Source organism: Marmota flaviventris, chromosome 6 (assembly GCF_047511675.1).
Source record: "Marmota flaviventris isolate mMarFla1 chromosome 6, mMarFla1.hap1, whole genome shotgun sequence".
Lineage (NCBI taxonomy): Eukaryota > Metazoa > Chordata > Mammalia > Rodentia > Sciuridae > Marmota > Marmota flaviventris.
The window spans coordinates 144853715-144872732 of NC_092503.1; the positions used below are offsets into that span (position 1 = coordinate 144853715).

A 19018-nucleotide genomic window follows, 5' to 3' on the forward strand; every position below is an offset into this window, starting at 1 on the left:
AATCTCCACTGGAAGTCAAGGAATATCTGTAAATTATACACAACAAGTTCCAAGCAGAGAGACACTAGGGTTGGCTAATCAACAGCACAAGGCCATTATTATGAACATAGATGTCATCACCGTCCTAAGTATACCAGCACTACCTTCAGGTTGTACCCTAATGGTTATAAGATGGCTGCAGCTGGGCCAGTTATCACATCTAAATCTGATGCTCAGAAAGAGATAGAAGCTGCCTCTTGTTTTTCCTTTTTAAAAATGAGGAAAATTTGTCCTCAGAGCTCATGGCAGGTTTTATCCTGTTTCCACCTAAACAAAGGTCTTATAAGAGGAACAGGATCACTACCCATGGCTCAGACTTTGCAAGAGCCACTGCCTGGAGATGGACCTGGTGCTGGTCCCTAAAACACACAGCTGGAGAGGGGGAGTGGGTGCCTAAACAAATCAGGGCCCTTGTGCTGGGAGGGGAGTGAGAGGAATTCTTTACCCTTGGTTCCAGGCAGAACTAAACTGAAGTGGTTAGGAAAGTTCCTGAGCTGGTAGCTTTTAGAGGTGGTATCTGTACCACCACCAGAAGTTTTACCTAGCAACTTCTTAGAGAATTCAAAATTTTCAGGACTGATGTGGTTTGAAGTATCCCTAAAGACTCGTGTTGAAGGCTTGGTCCCCAGTATAGCAATGTTCAGAGCCAGGGCTTTTAGGAAATGATTGATTGGATCCTGAGACTCTAACCTCATCAGTGGATTAATCCATTTGGTGGATCAATAACTTGGATAATTATTTTGAAGTGGTAGATGTTGGAGGTAGGACCTAGTTGGAGGAAGTAGGTCACTGGGGCTGTACCCTGGAAGGGTATACTTTGTCCCCTGCCCCTCCCTCTCCTACCTCTCTGAGCTGAGCTGCTTTCTTCTGCCTTGATGTCCTCTAGCCCAGAACAATGGAGCCAGCCAACAACAGACTGAAACCATGAGCCAAGAACACTTTTCCTCCTCCATTTTGTTCAGGTGTTTGTCGCAGCAATGAGAAGCTAACTAACACAGAGTTCCACCCTAGACCTACTGAAGCAGACTGGGGATAGTATACAAGAATTTGAATCTAAAAAAGCCTTACAGGTGACTCTGACAGACCTCACAATTGGAAAAACATTGCCCTTTCCTAGTGGTTCTAAATCAGGGCAATTTTGTTTCTGGAGACATTTGACAATATCCAGAGATATCTGTGTTGTCCCAAGTGGGGTGCAAGGGTGCTGCAGGCATCTAGTGGTAGAGGGCAGGACAATGCACAAGGCAGTCCCCCTAGCAGAGAAGTGTCCAGGACAAAGTGGCAACAGGACTGAGGTTGAGAAGCCCTGCCCCAGGGAGAGGTAGTGCCTTCAGCCCAGGCGCAGACCAGCAGGCCTTCCATTCTGGATTCAGGTCTTGAGCCTAGTTGGTACAAGACTTAGCATCTGTTAAACACCTCCAGAGTAGAAGGGATCTCGAATTCCCTTTGCCCATAGTCAGATCAACTCTCCTTCTACAGCATACCTTCTGGCCTTCAGGTCAGCCACCTCAGTCCAAGGGATCTCCATGCAAGGTAAAGCAATAAAACAGGACACAATGCTCAACTTCAGGACAAAAAAAAAACACATCGTTTTAAATAAGGAGCACAGTCAAGACTCACTGAAGTTTCTGCACTGGCTTTTATTTATTTATTTTTCAGAACTGGCTTTTACAAAGGCCTAATTATTTCCTCTTAGAAAATCAACAGTCTGAAAAAGGCAAATTTTTTTCCATGCTTAGGAATCTTTCTGTTCAGTTGAGACAAGTTCATGTCCACTGTCTTCCACCGTCACACCAGCTTTCTTACAGAGCACCCAAGGGTCAGTGGAAAACAAACATCTAGTTCTAATTGACATTTTCTAGACAAGATACAAATGAGAAACCTTGCATGAAAATTTAATGTTACAGAAAGTCCACAAAACAGAGTAGCTAATGTCACCATCAGTTAAATTTAAGCCCAACTTATATTAAACCTGTTTTCCTGTGTCTTGGAGAACAACTTGTTCTACCAAGATAGTCATAGCATCTCTTCTGGCATTTATTTAAAGTAACACACTTCCAGGAATGGAGGTGCTGATGAGTAAGTGTACCTCATAATCCATCATATCAATAACATTGAGGTACTGTAAGTTTTTATTTACATCCAGAATCCAGAACATTCATGGAAGATTTTTTTTTTCCTATAAAAACAAAAACAAATGCAGTTAATGTGGATAGATACTAAACACCTTGCTTCACTCTGGGGTCTCATCTGGGATGTCCGAGTAGACTGTATCCAGAGGCTGCCAGTGACAATTCAGGAGGGAATCATAGAGTTCTTCACTTCTCAACATAAACTCCTTGTTTAATTCTTCAATATTCAAATGAAGATGTGAATCTGCAAGAAGACAATAATAGACACGAAGAAAATAGAGTTTTACAGAACACGTACTGGAAATGGCTGGAAACTAGAGAGTTTGTAAAAAGCACAAGCAGGAAGAATTACACTAAAGGTTGACTTTTTAAAATTCGGTGTGATCTTTCAGTACGACGTGAAGATAGAAATTTAAGTTATAGAAGCAGCAATATCATCAAACTCAACATAAGTGGTGGAGGAGAAAAATGGAGATTCAAGTGATATTCTAGAGATGAATTCCATTCGGGGAAACAGGGAAAGAGAAGGTCACGGGTAAACCCCGAGTTCCTGGCCTAAGCACCTGGGTGGACAGTGAGCCAAACCGAGGGTTCCTAGGATCCTGCTTTGAGAAAATAAACATGCCACTTTATCTGCTTATTTCACAGATGAAGTGAATAAATTTTGTATAGTAACTAATTCAAAAGCAAACGAAGACTTGGGATGGCATGGTGTTACCACGAAGGCATTAGATCTGGGTTTGCCGTCCAGATTGTCAGATTTCCAAAGGTATCTAAGACTTTCAATGTTACAGATTTTTTTTTTAACATTATCCTTGTTTTATTTTTTTGTCCTTGTACTAAATGTAACTAAAGAAGCCCTTTCTGTTTTAAAGTCTAAATGCATTCCAGGACTTATCCTTTGTATGCCTGATAGGGACTGAATGCCTGTGTCCCCACTTCCTCCCAACTTCATATATTGAAGATTTAATCCTTGATATGGTAGAATTTGGAGATGGGGCCTTGGAGATATAATTAGCATTTGGTCAGGTCATAAGAGTAGAATCCTGGTCTAGTGCCAATAGTGCCTTTATATGAAAAGACACCAGAGAGCCTGCACAAAGCAGAAGTCATGTGAGGACAGTAAGAGGATTGTCACCTGAAAGCCAGAAGAGAGTCCTCACCAGAAACCAAACTGGCCAGCACCTGGACTTCCAGTTTGGAGAGCCGTGAGAGAGTGAACTTCTGTTGGTTAAGCCACCCAGCCTAGAGCTGTCCTCAGCTATAATGCAGCACCCTGAGTTATTAATCATTTTATGACAGAGATCATCAAATAGGCATTGGTGGCTATGTTGTCTGATTCTTGATTTTGGGAGCTTCCTAACATTTTTGAGTCATGTAACCTTTGAGAGTTCCTAGTTGTGAAATTATGTTTCTATTTTTAACACCTGAACTTTCTGAAATTTTCTTTCTAAAAGTCATGCCTTAGGTTCCATCCTTCAGGTTAAAGGCACTTCTCTCTCCCTCACTCCCTCCCTGTCCCCACCCTCTTCCTCTCTCCCTCTCTCCCTCCCTCGCTCCTATAACCTGTGGACAAGAAAACAGACACAGTGTGGTCAGCTACAAACCCCATATTCTGTGGTCTAGGTGTTGGCCACAGCTCTAACAGAAGTCTATGAAAGCAAACTGCTTACATCTTCCCTAAACCTGTGGGCCTTCTAGACCTATGCTGCTGTGAGGGGGGTGGGAAGTAAAAAAAATTCCCTCTACTTCTGAGAATTTGATAATTGAATCTATGAAGGAAAACACAGTAGGCAGATTAACAGGAGAAAAAGCATACAAACTGATCACATGCATGTGTGGGGCATCATATCAAAGAAAAGTGAATACCTAAAAACACAGTGAGATCTAGAAGCTTTTTTATACTTTTTTTTTTTTTTTTTTTTTTGCTGGAGATTGAACCCAGGGGCACTTAACCACTGAGCCATATCACCAGCCCTTTTTTATATTTTATTTTAAGACAGGGTCTTGCTGAGTTGCTTAGGGCCTCACTAAATTACTGAGGCTGGCTTTGAACTCATGATCTTCCTGCCTCAGCCTCCCAAGCTGCTGGGATTACAGGCATGCACCATCTCACCCATCTATATACCTTCTTTATAGGGGAGAAAAAAGGAAGTAGACAACTTAGAGGAAAGTAAATAATTACTGGGAAAGATAAATGGGCCCTTAGAAGAATGTCTGGGTATGGTGTCTGTCTTCAGCCTCCCTTCCTGTGATGTAGGTAAGCTTCTTTGGTTGATCAAATTCCTGGGGAGGAATTTCCTTTGGAGGATCTGTCCCCAAGCAGATAAAGGAAGTTCAAAGAAAGCCTTTCCCTGCACCTGCTGCTCCCCAGGTGCCCTTGGCTTGAAGTAACCAGCTCAACAAAGCAGCATATTTGCCAAACTCCTTCACTGTTCAACACAATAGCCACTAACAACAGGTGGCTACGGAATAAGGGACACAGCTATCCATGCATGGGATATGAGGATAAAATATACACCTCATTGAAAGATGATAGTTTCCAGGGGTTAGGGGAAGGAGGAAAGAGAGATTATCACTGGATTTGCTTTCAGTTTTACAAGATGATGAGAGTTCTAAAGATGGAAAGTAGTAATGGTTGCACAAGATAATGAATCCACTTAATGCTTAAGAATGTTTAAGGTGAAAAATGTAATATTATGTGTGTTTTACCACTATAAAAAATTGGAAAAAAATATATTACATTTCAAAGACTTGGCAGAAAAATGTAAAAGTCTCCTTAATTCTTTGTATTTTGACTACACATTGAAATAATATTTGGGATATTATCCTACTCAGTTTGAGCTGCTATAAAAGAACCATAAATATGGATGACTGATTTCTCACAGTTCTGGAGACTGGAAGCCAAGATCAGGGTGCCAGAATGGTCAGGTTATGGAGAGGGTCCTCTTCTCAGTGGCAGACTGCCAAGATGTCATTTCCTCCCATGGTGGAGAGCAAAGAGCAAGGAACCAGGCTCACCAGTGACTCTTATAGGGGCACTAACCTCATGACCCCATCCAAACCTAACCACCCCTAGAAGGCACCATCACATGGAGGGTTAGGGGTCCCTATAATAATTGGGAGGAGAGACACAAACATTCATTCCATGACATAGTTAAGTAAAAGAAATATTATTAAACTGGGTGTGGTGGCACACATTTAGAATTCCAGCAATTTGGGAGGGTGATGCAGGAAGATGGCAAGTTCGAGGACAGCCTCTGCAACTTCACAAGACCCTGTCTCAAGTAAAAAAAGTTTTTTTTAAAAAAAGACTGGGGACACAGCTGGGTGGTAGAGTACCCCTGAATTCAATCCCAAATAACAAAAGGAAAGAATAAAAAAGAAATATTATTAATTCTACCTGTCTCTTTAGTGTTCTTAAAAGCTCTAGGAAATTTTAAATTATCTATCTGGATGGCTTGATGTTTTGTGTTACATTTCTACTGAGGTAGAATAACAGGTATAAAGGAGACATAAAGGAAGGACAAGAAAATAGGATGTTTTAAAATATTTTTTTAGTTGTACATGGACACAACACCTTTATTTTGTTTATTAAATTTTATGTGGTGCTGAGTAGTTAACCCAGTGCCTCACATGTGCTAGGCAAGTGCCAACCTCAGCCCCAAATAGGATTTTAATTCAGAAGTTCCACGTGGTTTCCTAGGCTCACTTCCTAAGCCAGTTTCTCTTACAGTTCTGTTATTCCCAAATTTCTGTGAAATCTGTAAATCTATCTTGGCATTGTTAATTAACCCTCCAATAGATAGATGTGACATCTTGAGGAACCTATAACTTAGGGAACTTTTCAGTAATATCTTTTGATCCGATAACAAAGACCACTTCAGCCTGGGGACCCTGAGAACCTGTCTTGAGATCACTGGACTAATATCACTCCCACATACCTTTCCACACCTACTCCTCATCAAGTTTCCTTTAAAGAACAGCTGGGAACCCCCAAAACCTCTCCTCTCTCTTGAAATAGCCCATAATCTCACTTGAACATATATTCCTTGCTTTAACCCAAAGGTCTTTCTCTCTCTTGACATTGCCCTTATTCTCTCTTAATTATATGTATCTGCTTTCCTAAAAAAACCTCTGTCTATGCCTTTGACTGGCACTTGCTGAAATGTTTTTCCATCAACTATGACAAGAACACTGCTATTTCTGAGTTGAGCTCTACCTTGTTTCTGAGAACTCTTTGGACCTTTCTTTAGAGACATTTCTTTTTTTTTTTTTATGTCATCACTGAGCCATGCTACTTCAGATCTATGACTAGCTAACAGTTGGTCATTAGGTGCCAGCTTCTGCTAAGACACTTAAGAGCAATTTAGATATCACACATAGTGCATGCCTATAATCCCAGCTGCTCAGGATGCTGAGGCAGGAGGATGGAGAGGTTAAAGCCAGCCTCAGCAATTTAGTGAGGCCCTAGATAACTTAATGAGACTCTGTCTCAAAATAAAAAATAAAAAGAAGTAGGGATGTGGCTCAGTGGTTAAGTACCCCTGGGTTCAATCTCTGGTACAAAAAAAAAAAAAAAAAAAGAAAGAAACCACACTTAGCTACCCTATGAGAGGGGTATGAATGTCCCTGCTTTAAAGTAGGGGAAACCCATACACTGGAGATTTGGGGGGATTACAGAGCTAATCAGTGGGATCTGAGTCCTGGCATTGTGGATTCAGAAAGCTCACTCTTCCTATAAGCTCTTCTGCTATTATTTTTAATGTCTGCATAGCTAACGAAGGCATGGAGAATAGCTCATACTTTAACCCCAAAGAAACCCCCAGCAAGCTAAATAAGTAAATATGTAAATTAAAGTACTAAAAACTAGAACTGCCCAATAGCATGTAAAGATTTATTTTAAACAACTATTTCCTGTCCTTAAAATAAGTACTTTGAGTACCTACTCATCTGAAAATTCTGTTTGCTCCCATCTTTGATGGGGATCCCAAAGGCAGTGTGTGGGTTTGTCAGGCAGCAGCTCATGTAGGAGAAAGGGACCAGAGAGACATGTGACAAGAATCGGGCAACAGCGTTCTCTGTATTTCTCCTCTATGTCTCTTTCCCATTACTTAAAATACAAGCAAAATATTTTCTTTCCTTCCTCAAAAGGGACATATTCAGAAAACTGGGTCCTTCCCTGAGTAGAAAAACTTTGTTCTTTTCAAAGTAGAACAATAGAAACCACCACCTGCCTGTCATTTTAGAACCACCTGTCATGCTCCATTTTATGCTGAGACTGGGTGATTTATAATAAACAGAAATGTATTTAGCTCATTTTCTGGTGACTGAAAAGTGCAGGATTGAGGGGCAGCGCCTGGCCAGGCTCTGCTTGCAGCATCATCCCATGGCAGAAGGACAACAGGTGACAAGGATTGGCTCATCCTTATGTCATGAATCCACTCCCACAGTAACTGCATCAACCCTTGCAGAATCCTCAAGATCCGGTCACCTCTTAAAGGGCCCACCTCCCAACACTGTTGCTTTTGAGTTTGGGTTGCCAATGCCTAAACTTTGGCAGACACCATTTGAACTCAGCAGAACGCAAAGTCTAAACGTATGGAGGGAACGGATCTTAAACTACACACTGTTGTCTTAGTTTTTGGAAATGTCTCCATTCCCTCCATCCTTCAGAAACCCCCTCAGGGGTTGATCAGCTGACACTGATTCTATAGAAACAGATTCCCCAAACAGGACAAATTACTGAAGAGAAAGGCATCAGCAACTTGTGCTGGAATGTTCCAGGAAGATCTCAGTTTCCAGCAAGCTGAGTGGGTGAAGAAGCAAGAAACATGGTTAAGTTTTGTTTTCAATCATGGTGACACAAGGTTCACATTACCTTCTAGTGGGTCCTCATCTTGGTGTTCAGATGCAGCTGTGGTTTCCTACAAAGAAAAATGGGTATCTTAAGAAAAAAAGAAAATTATAAAGATTGAACATCAATACATGCTTTCTTGGGAAAAAAATATTTAGCTCTCAAAAATAAAATTTAAAAGTCTAAGCTCCACTAAGCACATTTAGGTTGAATTTTGATCAGAAGAATCTTTAAATATTATAATACTACAATTATGAAATGAGTGAACTGAGCCAACAGAAGAAAAGTCACTAAGGAGGGACATGCCTGGCAGAGGCTTCTGGCCTGTCTGGAGCTTCTGAAAATTGACCTTTTAGGTCTTTGGCTGGATCCCTGGGCATCCTGACTTCTTATTCCTAAACTAGATGGCACTCTCTCCACCTGTACCCCGACTTTTGTTCCAAAACACAACCTGCAGTCTCCACAAACACATTTTCCTCATGACCCAGACCCATGGTTCAGCTAAGTTTGGGGACATTAAAGTTTTCAAGGAAATGCAGAGGCTGCAGAAGAGCAGACCAATCAATCATGGTTTTTACCCAAGAGAAGTATATTCCAGAAGCACTCCTGAAGTCAATCTCTGTTGGTTAACTCAGACTCTACTGGCGCTTCTGGAGCAGCACACATGTTACTGACCCCTTCTACACACCTGCTGGGAACTTTCATTTTCAGGCATGTGCAGCTATTCCAAGGAACTGTCCTAACCCAGAAATTAACTCCTGTAACAATGCTTAATGAAACCTCCCTTGCTAATAAGAAAAAGGTGATATTGAGAGCCAAAGATCTCTCTCTTCAGTGCATCTAAAAGTATGTCACCTCTTCACTCTGAAATATGTCTTGGTTTGGAAAATAAAAGATATAGTTATCATAAATCTAATCACATGATCTGTGTCTTTTTTCTATTTGGAAATGGCCAATATCACCAAAATCTGCTTAAAGGAGGTCTTTCCTAAAATATAAGGTCCAGGTCTCACATGTCCTCCTTTTCAATGTGTGCTCTGATAAACATGAATCCTAAATGGCCAGGGTGGGATAAGCAGAAACTACCTGGAGACAGAGCATTTTTCCCATCCAGGTTGTCCTTAAAGAAAAGTGCCTATATAAATGGTTGGAGGTAGCCTAGAGAAGTTGTGCTGATGGACCCCAAAGACCTGAGAATCATTCTGAACACATTATTTCCTCTGATCTTGGGCAAGTCACCATGTCAAAATGTAAAGGAGGGGCCTCTTTGGGGTGTTGGACTAACCCATGAATTTGGGGGGCTAAGGACCAGGCAGAACATGGTGGGGAATAAAATTATAGCATCTCGTGGAGAATACATGTCATCAGACAAGACCAAAATAAGGTCTTGGGAGTGAGAAACCCACCACAGAGACTTCCAGCTTCCCCTTCAGGAATACCCACGAGGATGACTGGCAGATGGCAGTGTGGTAACTAGTCACTGACAGTATATTTATAATAATTAAAGGAACAAGTGCATTCTATAAGTAATAATTCAACTAGACAAAGGGATCAAAAAAATCCAGAAGGGGATCAAAAAACTCTAAAATGATTAGAAAAATGGAGGGAAGGGTTAGTAGGGTGAGGGAAAAAAAGGATGTTAATTTTTTTTAATGTTCTCATGATTGGAAGAGAAATTTTTTAAAACAATTTCTGAAGCTGATGATATACTCATACCCAGATCTCCCTATTTAAAGATACAAAGGTAACCACTAAGAGGAAAAGAAAGGAAGATGTGAAAGAAAGCACACTACACTTAAAGTTATGATTTTTGTTTTTTTGTAAAAAGTGATGCAATACTGAACATCTGCTAAAAAGGAGAAACCCAAACTGAGTTTAAAAAAAGAGATGAGAAATCTAAAGAGAAATTTTTACATAAGAGGCGCCTAAAACAGACTAAAAACAAAATTGAAAATGAGAGTTTGGGCAAAAAAGATGCAAACCAAATGTAAATTTTAGAAACCAAGGGTCTAGATAGATGTTAAATTCAATTTTGATGTTAAGGCCAAGGCCATCACCCAACCACCACAAACCCAGAAGGAAAGTCCATAACCTTTTGAGTGTAAAGTGTGAATTTCCCTAAGTAACTTATGCAATCAAGCAAAGGGGACACCCCTCAACCAGAAAAAGTAGAGAAAGGACAGCAACAAGGTCATGGGACACAGACACCAGTGAACATTACAAAAGATGTTTGCCCTGAACAGAAGGCCCTGCCTCCCTTGCCTGTGAGACTGGCTAATCATACACAGATCCAGGAGAAATAAGCACAGCCCACCACGGTAAGGGAAAGGGAAGGCTTTTTCATGGCTAATCTCCTGTTTAACATTTTGAATGTTATATCCTTTAGTCCAGCCCTTCCTCTTCCAGAGAAGTTATTCTTAGCGAAACAAAACATTCAGGAACATGTTTGAAGATAGGTTGAAGGAAATTTTTTGAAGCACTGAAAACATTTCAAAAGTCAGATAAAGGATGAGATAAAAACACAGAACATCTAAATGGGAGATTTTAGGGTTTTTTCTTGGTGCTGTAGATTGAACTGCATGCTAAGCACAAGCTCTACCACTGAGCTGCACCCCAGCCCCTCGATTGGGGATTTTTAGAAAATTTTAAAGAAAGCTCTCTGCAAACAACGTATAAACAGAAGCAAGAAACAAGCCATATGTATACTATATTCTTAACCAAAGCACCCCACCTGACCCCCAAAAAGAAACAGGGCCTAACCTCACTGATTCAGCAAGAGTAAAGGGGAAAGATCTAAAAGACTTAGATCTACTCCAACAGGGCTGCCCCCCCCCCGCCCCGCCCCGAAGTGGAGGGAATGAAGAAGAGGGAGGGTATGGAGAAGATTTTCCTTACTAGAAATATGTTACTCTAGCTGGGTAGAGTGGAGTATGCTTGTAATTCCAGCAGTTTAAGAGGCTGAGGCAAGAGGATTGTGAGTTGAAGACCAGCCTCAGCAATTTAGTGAGGCCCTAAGAAACTTAGTAAGACCGCGTCTCAAAATTTAAAATAGAAAGGGCTGGGGATGTGGTAAGTGGTGAAGTGCCCCTGAGTTCAATCCCTGGTACCCCCCCCCCCCAAAAAAAATTATTCTAGTAATGGCAATATTAAAATGTTTCTAAAGGGTGCTCATATTTTCTGTTATAGTCAAACAAATCCCAAAGCTACTTCTTATCCTTGTTTAAATGTGAAAAGAGTAAAAATCTATTTGGGGATGATAATATACAATTTAGAGGGCTTGGGGTGTAGTTCAACGGTGGAGTACTTGCCTGGCATGTGCAAGGCCCTGGGTTCCAGCAACACACACACTTTAGTACCAAGAATTTAGGTCAAGAGTTCATAAGCTCATTATTTTGTTTCCAGAAAAGAGCTTTCTTTTCTCTTAAATCACTTGTAAGTCAAAATTTCTTAGGTTATGCATATGGCCAAATATATCAAATATATACAATTTGAGGAACATATACAGATCAACATGTGCAGAAGTTTTCAGGGACCTTTTATATCAATTATACCTCAACAAGCCTGTTAATTTCTTTCTCCTTAGGTCATCAGTTTTACTGTCTGGTATTAAAACAGAGAGCCAGTCAGGCACCATAGCATGTCTATAATTCCAGCAAATTGGGGAGGCTGAGGCAAGAGGATTGCAAATCTAAGGCCAGCCTCAGCAACTTAGCGAGACCCCATCCCAAAGTAAAAAAATAAAAAGAACTGGGGATGTAGCTCAGTGGTAAATTGTCCCTGGGTTCAAGTTCAAGTCCTAGCACCAAAACCAAACCAAAACAGAACAAAACAAAAACAGAGAGCCAAAGTCATGGGTGTGAGACTTTGAGAGGACATGAATGTGTCAAGAAGGAAAAATGATGTTTACACCATTGCGCACACAAATGACAAGATCCATTTCAGGGAGGGTTACCTGAGGCATAAGTGAATTTCCAGCTGGGTGTTCAGAAATCTTGGGTGCAGGAAAAAGGCTGGGTCCATTCCCCCTCACTGCGCAGCTGTAGCTGTAGCAGGAAAGAGGATAAGAGAGCTGTGGCTGCTCATATCGGTCACCACTACAGTAACCCTGGCCAGTGTGGGATTCTGGCTGCCCACTCTAATAGCAGAGGAATGACAACCATGCCAACCTAGGCAGAATCACGCACAATGCCTTTTTCTTTCAAGGAAGTTTCAGGTAAGAATGATTTCTACTTCAATTGTTCAAAAACACTTAATGTTCAAAGCAATTAGTCTATCAGTTGCCAAAAGTATTATATTAGTTAGAACGTAATGGCTTTCATTTCCATTTAAAGTAGGAGAGGGGAGAAACTCACACACCTTTTCCAGCAGCAGTAATAGTTATTTTGTTGAGATATGGCAAAACTTGCAAAATTCTCCCATCTGGCCATTTATCTAGAAACTTGACAAAGGAAGACGGAAATCCACAGTTTGATTCCTGTGTCAAAAATTTCAGCATGTGCTAATCCTTACAAACTGTTTTTACAACCTATGCGTCATTACATTGAGTGGCAATTCCTGCTAGGCAATTAATTGCTTGACTTTCCTGGCAAGGGGGCAAGGGTGGGGTAGAGGCAGGGTGCACTGGTGTCAGCTGGGGAAACTTCTGCAAACTTCCTCAATTCCAGCAATCAGCCCCCTTCCCAAATGGCAGGCCTGGGAAGCCAGCAAAAGCGTGTGTGTGTGTGTGTGTGTGTGTGTGTGTGTGTGAGAGAGAGAGAGAGAGAGAGAGAGAGAGAGAGAGAGAGAACTATAGAGAACCTAGACGTCTCCACAGCACCCTTGCCATAGGTAAGAATCACTTTTAATAACTAAAACCTTAAGACAACTACCAGAATCTGATATTCTTTCCCCAAGTTATCTTCGATTAGAACTGGCATTGAATGATCTTTTTAATCCCCTACAGGTTGAAATCATTATCCTAACCAGCTGCAAAATCAAGAGGCAGAGAAGTGTATATCACACACACACACCCTACATTAATGCAGGGACAGGATAAAATTTTAAAGAGGCCAGTCATGGTGGCGCACACCTATAATCCCAGCAGCAACCCTGAGGCTGAGGCAGGAAGATCAAAAGCTTGAGGTCAGGGAATTTAGTGAGACCCTGTCTCAAAAGAAAAAATAAAAAGGGCAGAGGGTATAGTTCAGTGGTAGAACACCACTGGGTTCAATCCCAGAACTATTAAAATAAAAGGGTCTGGGGATGTAGCTTGGTGATAGCCTCTGAGTTCAGTCCCCAGTGCTGCAAATAATAATAATAATAATAATAATAATAATAATAATAATAATAATAATAATAATGTTTTAAAAAATTAGAGCAATATTTCTGTTGTTCAGTTTTTGTTTTTTTAGGGCTGAGGACTGAAGTTCAGGTCTTGTGCATATGAGGCAAGTGTTTGCCACTGAACTAAATCCCCAAACTCCAGCAATTTTTTATTTTTATTTTGGTTCCGGGATTGAACTCAGGGGCACTCAATCTCTGAGCCACATCTCCAGCCCTATTTTGTATTTTATTTAGAGACAGGGTCCCACTAAGTTGCTTAGCACTTCACTGTTGCTGAGGCTGGCTCAAAATCCTCCTGTCTCAGCCTCCCATGCAGCTGGGATTCCAAGTGTGTGCCACTGCGCCCAGCTCCCGAGCAATTTTTAAAAGGTGAAAACATGATAAAGCAAGTGGTATTTCCAAACTTTAATGTGCATACAAATTACCTGTGCATGCTGTTTAAAACACAGGTCCTAAACCATCCAGATTTGGAGTGGAGCCTCAGCATCTACATTTTTAGCCAACTTCCAACACTTTGAGTAGCAAGGTGTGAAAATTTGACATAACTTTGGGTATAAATAAGGCACTTATGGTTGGGCCATTCCCTGAAGCTTGTCAATAGCTATTCAAATGCTTAATGTAGTCTATATTGACCTATTATGTGAAAAACAATAAACATGATGAATTCAGATTATGTAGCTATTCATCAATTATTTCCTTAGCTCCCACCATCTGCAAGGCAGGACTAAGGGCAATGGTGGTAACTGGAGTTTGTATTCTAGCTGATCTCTCTGTCTTCAATAAATTTTATTGATCAGCACCTGTGGCTGACATTGCTAGATACAATGAGTTTTTCTTTCTTAATAAAAGAAATCTTGTTTTACTTGGGGCATAATAGATCCAAGCAATGCATATTCTTTCCTAGCTCCTGCCTTGAAGCTGGATATGGCCAGGTGGACTGAGGAAAGCTATGTGGACAAAGGACATTTGCTTAGATGGGAAGTCTCTTTGTCCTCCATCCTATTCCCAGGCTTAATGCAGATATTACAGATATGAAACTTGGAGCCTTGAAGTGACACGAGGAGTTATACACAAGAACATTGGGTTCTAAAGGTTTATTATTATTATTTTTGGCTTAGTCAAACTTTACTCAGGCTTCTGGCCCTTCTCTTAGGCCTATTTGTACACACAATTATAAAATCCAGTGCTAGCAAAAGAACCCCACTAAAGCAGTTTAGCCAGAACCCCTCATCCTGGATGTCTGATCATGTGCATTATCTGATCTGATTCCTCACCCTCCTCCATCTCCCAGATGATGTCTGATCACCCTGGCTTGTCTTCAACAAGGATCCTGTTAGATGGGTTTAGCCAGAAGCCCCCTCACCCCTAATGCTTCATCTTAGTTGATTTTTCACCCACTGATCCTCACCTTGCTTCTTAACTATAAATTCCTACTTGCCAATGTTGAATTCAGAGTTCAGTCCAATCTCCTCCACTGCTAGGTGCGGTTATAGGGGTCCCTATACTAAACACATAATCCTGAACAGTGCTTTTGCAAGTATCAGTGAACATTATCTTTTAACAGTCTGGAAGACATACAGGTCTGGCTCCCTAACGACTAAAACTGGTTTCTTCCACTATTATTTTATAACATAACGATAAACAAAATCCCTAACTACAAGAGCTTAGATAACTAATAAAACATATTAAAGGTTCTTTCTGTAAAAAATTTATTTTTTCCTTATCATTTTAGGACTAGTCTTATTTTATAGAAAGAAAATCAGAAATGTGACTATGAATGGGTCAGAGTTGAGGCCACAGCTAGAATGTGGAAGTTGAACATTGATAAGGTGTAAGGAGGTTGAGGAAGGTAGAAGCCAATGTACAATGTTAAAACCACCCAAGATGACAGGAGCTGGGGAATAGATGACTGTGAGCAAGGTTCCATGATGAGAATAGGCATTTAGGGGCCCTGGAAGTGAGTGATAGAGTACTCACAAATGTTTTACTCTTAAAATCCTCAACTGCAAACCCTGTGTACTCCCATGAAGCAGGTGAAATAAGGTTATATAGGGGTGGACAATAGACACTAAGATGTGTCCAGGGAAAGTTGGCTACTGTTATGGTTAGGATCTGCAATGTTCCTAGAGGCTCCTATGTTGAAGATTTGGTCCCCAATGCAGTAATGTTCAGAAGTGGGACTTTGGGGAAGTGACTGGATCATGGGGCTGTGACCTCATCAATGGATTAATCCACTGATGGGCTCATAGCTGAATGGACTATTGAGAAGTGACAGAAATATAGGAAGTGAGACCTAGTTAAAGGGAGGTTCTTGGGGAGTCCTCACCCTTTTTTCTCTCTCTCTGCTTCCTGGCTGTCAGGAGGACAGCACCTTTCCTCCACCACACCCTTCTGCCAAGTTTCTGCCTTGCTATAGGATTAACAGCAATGAAGCCTGCTGATTATTGACCGAAACTCTGAATCCTCCCAAAATCTTTTCTCCTGTTTTCCACAAGTATATTGTCACAGCAATGAGAAGCTGATAGGCACCACCATCTCTGCTTCCTTTAGCTGTAAAATACAAAGATCAAAGTCCTCCGGGAATACAACCACAGGCAACCCCGCAGTCCTGCAATTTAAAATTACTACTTTTCACATTAAGAAAGGAAGGTATTTGGACAGGAATATTAGACTTTTGATACTTCTAAAAGAGCTGATTTTTCTCCACTCTATCCAGCTTTTAGCCTAAGATATCCACCTTATCACCACCACCACCACCACAAAAGGAAACTAGCTGGTTCCTTGCCAAATCAAAGCCAGGTGCTCAATATCTACCTGTTGAATGAATGAACGAACAAATCATTACATGACTCAAGTTGCAAAAAAACCTTTTCAATCAGTAATTTAAAATTTGGAAAAAAAAATTTTTGTTGTTTTACTGTTGATTACAGAACTTTCTATAGTTTGTTATTTTTTGGCAAATGGCAGCTTTCATGAGATTAGATTTTTTTTTTTTAACATCCTTTTGGAAGAAAACAGGTTTTAAAGGAAATAAGCTCAGTTCAAATCCAGTTGAACAGATGTGTAATTTTGCATTGTTCTTCTTCAGTGAATATTTCAACCTGAGCAAGTTATGAACATACTACTGCCATGGCTGTGGATGAAATGAAATGCTGCTGCTTTGTTCTCTGTGTAAGAGAATGTTCAAGAGAAGGAAATGTAAAAAGCAGCAGCAGAAGCAATAGTGGCTGATACTTAGTTGTATGGCCTTGAAAATGATTCTGGACACATTTCAGCATTTATAACCAAAGACTGAGTTAGGGTGTTTACCCTTCAGGAGGCATATTTTTGAAAATGTGATGAAATTTTATCAATATTCTCCTCCTCAAATTTATAGGCACATTTTGCATATAATTACAAGGGATTCAAAACCCCTGAAATTTTTCCACAACCTCTCCCTGCCTGCTATCTTTAGCATTGTGTTAAACACTAAGTTTTCTTTTTTAAAATATTTATTTTTTGTTTTTAACTGGACACATATCTTTATCTTATTTATTTATTTCTATGTGGTGCTGAGGATCCAATCCAGGGCCTCCCACGTGCTAGGCGAGCGAGCACTCTACCGCTGAGCCACAAACCCAGCCCAATTCTAAGTTTTTTTGAACTGATTATGTTCATGATTCTCTAACAGTTTAAAGAGGAAAATCACTTTGTTGTGTTTATGGTGCCTATGCTACAGTTTCCACTGTAGAACCAACTATATTCTAAGATTCCTGGTTGAAGCAAAAGATGTTTTTTGAGTTGTAACGTACTCTAAAACTTAACAAATATTTCTACAGGTAAAAATCTGACAGTAAAAGGTGCTATAATCTTAAAATTTGTGGGAGGCAATGGGTTTGAAGTGGGTACTTGACTAAGTCCCACAGACCAAACCAATAGAGTTTAATCACAGTAACCAAGTTTTGGTAATTGGAGGCCTTACAGTCAATCAACGGATTAAGTTATGATAAACAGGCCAATCAGTGGACTAACCTATAACTAATTATTTTTCATGTCCCACAACCATTTTCCTATTATTGCTGTCTGATCACGTTGCTTGGAATTCTCAGAACTTGCTCTAGTTTTGGGACCTGCCCAATCTGCTAATCACAAAAACTACTACACTTATTGGTCTAAATAATTTTCCTTTTAACAACAGTAATTATCCTGTGTGCTAACTTAAAATTAGTTTCAATAAATATTAAGGAGTACCATTACTTCTCAAAAAGCAGTTGAGACTTCTTTGGGGGAAATAAGGCAGGGTGAGGGACATTCTAGAAGCAACACTTTAAAATATGTGATATTGAAAATTTTATTAAAAGTTTCTTTTCCCTTTTTGCATGAGAGACTACTACTATTGCATTAACTGCCATAGAGTAAGATGCCAAAAGTCATGTTTAAGATAAAATGAGACTTCAAAGAAACATCCTTAGTCATTATCTGTCCCATGTCAAAGAGACACTTTCCCATTCCTGGGATTCTAGTAGTGTTCTGGAGGATGTCATTACAGTAAATAGAAACTAAAGTCAAATAATTTGACTTTTTGTAACAGTAACATTAGTATCAACTCAAGGAAATGCTCTGTAACAGTGAATAGATTCGTTTGTTTATAGCATTTCAGTGTCTTGAGTGATTACAGGTGGAGTAGCCAAAGTTGGCAGAATACAGGCCCTTCCTGGCGCTGCCATGACAAAGCATCAAAGCGAAATCGTTCCCACAAGACCCAAACATGCATCACTTAAGATATGTACTGAGTTAAATAGGTATGGGCAATTCAGAACACCAAAGAAAACAAAAACATTAGGAAACAAAAGCCTCTAAGCACTGAAGGATTTATTACCATTCAAAGGGGGTGGGGTTGAAGATTAGAAATGGACTTACGCAAGATCCCCTGTCAAATGAACCTGCTATGGGAGTTAGAACTGTAGGATCTAACATTTACGCTAATGGGAGCTCGTGAGAAAGCTGCAATTCCCAACACATCCCTAAATCTCTACTTAAACCTTACGATTTAAAACCTCAAATGTAAAATGCTTTTGTAAAACGTTTGCCCTTAAACTGGAAACAGGTGGGAGAGGGAGGTGGTAACTGAAATAAACGTCAGATTTCCTTCTAGACTCTTCACCAACGATGACCGTGCCCTTCTCCCTCGAGTCATCTGTTCTTTGTACCCTTCAGGTGCGGGGTCATCCTCCCTCTTCAAGATGCGCCATAACGTTGGCCGATCTGACCCCGGGGTGAAGACGCGCGAACCAAGCTAGAAGGAAAGGTGTGCCGCGCGGCAGCACCCGGCCAGGGCCGGCAAGAACCCCGGAGGCCTACTTCTAGGGCCCCAAACTGAGTCCTGAACGCTCATGCCTGTGGTTACGACCCCGGCGCTGGCACCGCCGGCTCCGGGAACCGCGAAGCTCAAGTCCCACTTTCTCGTCCTGTAACGACCAAAAACCTTCTTCCACCGCTGCCTGCACAAAAACAAAACCTAACTTCTTATCACTGCCCGTGACGAAGCATCGAGATACTGATCACACCACAACACACAACACGCGATGCAACTAGACCTCCCGCCCGCCAGGAACCGGCCCCGCCCCTTTCTGGGAGTGGCGGAAGTGAGGGGCTTGCGCAGGGTACGCCCCGTCCCTACTCCCCTAAG

The 19018-nt window shown here is 40.9% G+C and overlaps 1 protein-coding gene across 1 annotated transcript; it reads right to left on the reverse strand.

The window, feature by feature from the left end:
* Positions 1-1659: 1659 nt before the first annotated feature.
* Positions 1660-18927, reverse strand: C6H6orf52 (chromosome 6 C6orf52 homolog). The gene is made up of 6 exons (XM_071613682.1): positions 18250-18927; positions 15677-15900; positions 12385-12466; positions 11981-12071; positions 8053-8098; positions 1660-2415 (listed from the first exon to the last, which is right to left on the reverse strand). Exons 3-6 carry the CDS (start codon positions 12453-12455, stop codon positions 2273-2275), a joined length of 351 nt encoding a protein of 116 aa, XP_071469783.1. The 5' UTR covers positions 12456-12466; positions 15677-15900; positions 18250-18927; the 3' UTR covers positions 1660-2272.
* Positions 18928-19018: the final 91 nt, after the last annotated feature.

Coding starts and splice junctions, on each gene's coding strand:
- C6H6orf52 (XM_071613682.1), bottom strand. CDS start 12,455: ATGGCCAGATGGGAGAATTTTGCAAGTTTTGCCATATCTCAACAAAAT. Junction 8,099..11,980: donor GAAATTCACTTATGCCTCAG/GTAACCCTCCCT, acceptor TTTTCTTTGTAG/GAAACCACAGCTGCATCTGA. Junction 2,416..8,052: donor AGATGAGGACCCACTAGAAG/GTAATGTGAACC, acceptor GTCTTCTTGCAG/ATTCACATCTTCATTTGAAT.